Below are 5,669 nucleotides of genomic sequence, written 5' to 3' on the forward strand. Positions count from 1 at the left end.
CTTCTCCGGCGGCCCCGACGGAGGGGTCATGCAGCCGGTGCGCACCGTGGTGCCGGTGGCCAAGCACAGGGGGTGAGTGAGGAAGGCCGGGCTGGGGGCAGGACAAGGTGGAGAGGAGAGAGAGGAAGGGAAGGGAAGCGGTGGGAAAAGGGAAACGCGGACTTGCCTAACGACTGCGAGCCAGTTACCACTTAACAGGGCTCTTCACAGGTGTTACCTTGTTTGATGCAATACGCCCTCCGCGTAAATAATGGTGCCACTGTTTTACTGATGGAAAACTGGAGATTAAGTGACTTACCCAAGCTTGCACAGCTACTGCGTGGCAGGGCTGGGATGGTTTTCTGTTCCAAAGCCAAACTCTGGAGCCTTGAACATAACGTGCACACAGCCCAAGGGAAGTGTCTAGAAACGAAGGGGAGGTGGCCTAGTGGACAGTGATGGAGGAAAAGGAGAGGAAGGCATTTGGGGACTTTACAGGAGACCGCAGATGGAAGGAGTTGCAGCTGCTCCCTCTCTCTTTGCAGCTTCCTGGGGGTCATGCCCGCCTATAGTGCAGCGGAAGATGCACTGACCACCAAGCTGGTTACCTTCTACGAGGGCCACAGCACCACCTCCACCATCCCCTCCCACCAGGCTACGGTGCTACTCTTTGAGCCTAGCAATGGCTCCCTGCTGGCGGTGAGCACCTCCCTGTCCTGGAATGGAGTGCCCCCACCCCATCGGCCCCAGAGTCAGGCCCAGAAGTTAGTCTTCCCCTGAGCAGGAGGATTTTGGTTGTGACCATATATTCCCCTCTACAAGTGACTGGTGTTACCAGCCACAGTGGAGTTGTCTGTGACCATGTAACTATTCCTAGGACTGCCTGAGCATGCGGAACCCTGCACCTGAGCTCCCTGCTGCTGTGTGGAAATCATCTCACCACTGTTCTGTATGTTTTCGGAGTGCACTCAGTTACCCTAGATTAGACAGCTTGAACTAAGCCAGTAACCAAGGATACATTTATTTACTAATTCCCTGTCAACAGGGAAAAGAAAGGGTGTTCTATAATCTCTGGGTATCTTTTTTTGATGGGTACATAGCGACATCTTTTAACTTCTAATTATAGTATCAAAAAGTAGCAGTAGCTCACATTTGTTGAGCATGTTTTCTGCATCAGGCACTTTGCCAAACACTTCCGCATGTATTAACCCTCTTAATACTTAAAACTAGTGCGAAGTAGGTAATATTATTGCTTCCCCTTTACAAATGAAGACAGTGAGTCATAGAGCAATGAGCCCACCTTACCCAGGTTTATGCTGCTAATAAGTAGTATCCCTGGACTTCAGCCCTGCAGTCCGTGGCCTATACTCACTTCTTTTTTGAGAGAGAGATTTTTGCCATGTACTCATCAGAGAGACAGAGACAGAAAGGGAGAAATCACCCCTGTCCCCAGAGGGGATGGATAGGCCATAGTCCCTCTCCTCCATTTTCTTCTTGGCATCTTGGCCATGCACACATGTGCACCTGGCATGAGTCTCAAGTCATCAGGTCCAGGATGTGAACTGCAGTTGACCATGTGGGAGTACAGTGCCCCAACCACTGTGCCACCTACTGGCCTCCATACACTCTCTTAAGACTATGCTCTACCACCTTCTTAACTGCAACTTACCGAACTATTACCATGTGCCTTGATCACATTCAATTCTGACAAGCTCTCTGCAGAGGTTTTCTATTACATCCTGGTCCTACAATTTCTGTGGAGGTTTTTGAGGCTTGGATTAGTAAAACCTCTTTACTGAGGTTGCACAACTGCTTAGTGAAAGACCCGATAATCACTCCTAGGTCTATGAGTTTATACTCTTAACTCTGCAAAGAGTCTGGTTTTTCTCTGAACTGACATTTAGACCCTCCTTGTCTTATGACTTCCTGGCTACCTTGAAACTAGCTGCTCATTACGCCTCTGAGAAGAGTATCTAGCTCTTCCCAACCTAGACTCGTCCAGTGGCAATGGCATCCAGGCTATCTGCCAGCAGTGGTCCTCCAAGAAAGAGATATCTGGGCCTTTGAAACTAGATGACGGGACCCTAGATCCTTGTTGAACTGTACGTGAATAATGACGCCTCTCCTTTGGGGGCCAGCTGAGATGAGGAACATAAATGGGGAACAGTACAAAGGGTGGTGGTTATTAGCCGGGCATCCTCAATCCTTACTGTATATCAGAATCACCTGAGGAGGCTTATAAATAAGAATGCCTGGGTTGTTCACCTGGATACTTAGATTCCATTCATCTGGGGTGATAAATAGGCATCTGTGTCTTCACCAAGCACCCAAATGTGGTGCTTTGGAAATTCCAGGGCAAACAAAGAAAATGGGCAATTCTTGAGGATTCACCCATATGCTATTGACTTGTCTGAAAAGTCATGACACATTTTTGCAAAAAACAAATATGATTTCCAACCCAAAAGATGCTTCAAATATTGCCAATGCCTTGTTATTGTTATTATTTTAGGATTATTTCATAGGTTCACTTGCTTGCCAGAGAGATAGAGAGAGAGGGAAAGTGAAAAGAGAAATCCCCCTCCTTCCCAAGGGGGTGGCCACACCACAGTCCCTTTTTCTCTATTCTCTTCTTGGGATTTTGGGCATGCACACACATGCACCTGCATGATTTTCAAGCTGCCAGGTCTGGGACTCTAACTGTGGTCATCCATGTGGGAGTTCAATGCATTCACTACCACACCACCTGCTGACCCCTGCCAATGCTTTTAATCATCTCAGTAACCTCTGATTGGTTGGCCTTATCTTTTTTTTCACAGGTGAGGAAAGCAGTGCTTAGAGATTAAAATGTTTGTTCCCACATGGCCAACCATGGTTCAAGTCCTGGACCTGGAGGCTTGCCTCCTCACTTTCCCTCTATCTCTGTCTCTTCCTCTTTCTCTGTTCAAATTTAAAAATAATAATAAATCAATAAAATTAAATAATTTTTAAAAAGTATGTTCAAAGTTGCTTATCTTCTATGGAGAGGAATGTTCTTTGTAGGATTCTTCCTAGGGCTAGTCATTTGAAGCTGCAGCTCTCTGTGTAAGCAGTGGATGGTGCTCACTGTCTTCTTCCCTCCAAGGTCATGGATGGAAATGTCATCACTGCAAAGAGAACAGCTGCAGTATCGGCCATCGCCACCAAGGTAAGATTAGCAGCTGGCTGTGCTGTCCAGGCAACTGGTACACTGGGTGGGTTCTCTCAGTCTTGAAAGACTAAGGGAGAAGGGAAGAACTTATTTTGATTTTATTTTGAACATAGCTAGAACTCCATATGCCAGACAAAAAATTCCAGGTGAGCATAGTGATTCATGAACTTACTGCTACCATTTAATGTGCATGAGCAGATTCGAAGTACCATATATGCATCATTTTCCATCTTCCCATCAACCTTGGAAAGTAGATGGAATTATCTCCATTTGTCAAGTGTAAGGATTGAAACTCAGAGCAGTTGTATGAGTTGCCTGGGATCACACAGCTAATAAGTGGTAAAGCAAGAATTCAAAATTTGGCCTCTTCAAGTCCCAGGATGAATTTCTTGCCCTAATATTGCACTGATCCTGGTAAGGCAATATGGTTACTCCAAAGACTAGAGCCAGTGCAGCACAGGAAGCAGAGAATGAACCTAGCAGATGCAAGCCAGACTCCTGTATTCACTTGGCCAGTATTGACTGTGCTCCTGCCATGTATCTGGCACTGGCATGTAGGGCGAACAAACAGTAACACACAACAGCAGAAGGGGACGATAAAAATAATATAAAAAGCTAAACAGTATAATTTGCTTTTTAAAAAACCTTTTATAATTTAATAATGTGCTAAATAATTATTGGGTTGTCAGAAAAGCTGTGGCATTTTTTACATATGCAAAAATGCATCATGACTTTTCTAACCCAATATTTATGAATAAATAATAACGTGTAATCCTTACATAATTGATATTAACTAGTTAACCATTGATCGTGTGTCTATAGAGTTTGCTAACAAAACCAACAACAATAAAAACGATGACAGTATGTTAGAGAGGTGAAAATAAAGCATAAATGAGAATATTGGGGAGAGAGGTGACATTTTAAATTATCCAGGAAAGACCTTGCAGAAAAGGTGACATTTGAGTTAAGACTGAAAACTGAACAAACCATCATAATTGTGGAAAAGCACCCCAGGGAGAAGGAACAGCAAGTGACGGGAGTGACAGTGTTCTTAATCAGTGTCGAGGCCTCCTACAAGAAATACAGTATTTTTAGAGAAGATTTAAGAAGAGGAGGCTTAGAAAATGAGGTGTCCATGGGAACAATTGGCGTCTGGAGTCTTTCTTGTTACATGAGAAGTACTAGGTCTTGATGTTGATTTTTCTAACCATAAAGGAAACGTAACTCAGGACAGGGTTGGAGCCTAAAGACCAGGTGTTCAGATTATATGTTAGGTTTTCTAAATCCAGGATGAGGAGGGAGGAATGTGAGGATTAGTTTGGTAATTGTATATGAAGGGAGTAGACAACAGTACACACCTCCGTAAACTGTTTTGTTTTCAGTTTAGTTATTTGTCTCATAAGAGAGAATAGAGCACCCACCACAGGGTTCTTCATGCCACAATCCACCCCCAGCCTTAGATAGCCAGGATTATGGGCACATTCACACTCAGTGTGTACAGGGAGACCGCAGGATGCAAATCTGGAACTTCTGTGTGTATCTGCAGCATTGCAGAACCTTGCATTATGCTGTGCCACTGTGGCTCACTGATGAACTGGTTTTTAATTATATCCAGACCCAATTCACATCAAAATAATCAAGGGACTCCGTGAGATGTTTGCTCGTAATGTAGGAAAAGAATGAGTCTTATATAGATTCGATGTCCCTTTTCCAAAATGGTTGGGGACCAGAAGTGTTTAAAATTTTCTTTTTGGAGGGGGGATGGATTCTGGAACGTTGGGGTGCGTGCCTGTGTATAGAGAGAGGTATTTTGGAGATAGGATCCATGTCTAAACATGACTGCAACTTAGCAAATGAAGGCAAGTATAGATTTTCTCCCTTACGGCATCATATTGGTGCTCAAAAAGGTTCAGATTTCGGATTTTCTGATTAGCGATGCTCAACCTGTAATATGGTCTTGTATTTGTAAAGGACTCTGGCCTCATTCAAAATAATTTCTAGCCCATTTTCAGTACTTTTGAGTTTCTGTGAGGAAGACAGAGCATGCTTTGTTGACCTCATTTTATGCAGAAGGAAACAGAGACTGAGCAGTTTTCTGAAATCATCTTATTAGGTATCTGTGGGTTTTTCTGAGTTCATGTGGTCTTTTGGTCCCAGGTCATCAGTGTCCCACCTATGCTGTACAGCAGCATCACCTGAAGGCGATTAAAATTCAGATTCTCAGAGCATTTGAAATCCATCCTTCTACCTGTTTTTAATAATACATTGAATTGGGGGAACCAGCAGTTAGCGTAATGGCTATGTCGCTGGATTCCCACGTAGTCGACCGCGGTTCGCGTACCGGACCCGGTGGCTTAAAACTCATGCCGGGCACGTGTGCGTGCGTGCCCAAGATCCCGAGAGGAGAATGGAGGAGAAGGGATTGCGGCGTGACCATCCCCCCTGGGGGGTGATTTCTCGCTTTCTGTCTCTATGTCTCTCTCTGTCTGTCTGGCGAGCACAC

General features: G+C 44.7%; 1 protein-coding gene across 2 annotated transcripts in view; it reads left to right on the top strand.

The window, feature by feature from the left end:
• The window catches only part of CRYM (crystallin mu), a 19,226-nt gene that overhangs the window by 1,464 nt on the left and 12,093 nt on the right, over positions 1-5,669 (top strand). Inside the window, exons 2-4 of one of the 2 annotated variants that reach the window (XM_006153270.2) lie at positions 20-72; positions 525-678; positions 3,101-3,163. In XM_006153270.2, coding sequence (XP_006153332.1) covers positions 20-72; positions 525-678; positions 3,101-3,163 — 270 coding nt within the window. Of the gene's footprint in view, positions 1-8; positions 73-524; positions 679-3,100; positions 3,164-5,669 lie in introns of both variants that reach the window. The other variant, XM_006153269.3, reaches the window with a different exon arrangement.

This window comes from Tupaia chinensis, unplaced genomic scaffold (assembly GCF_000334495.1).
Source record: "Tupaia chinensis unplaced genomic scaffold, TupChi_1.0 Scaffold000367_1, whole genome shotgun sequence".
NCBI lineage: Eukaryota > Metazoa > Chordata > Mammalia > Scandentia > Tupaiidae > Tupaia > Tupaia belangeri.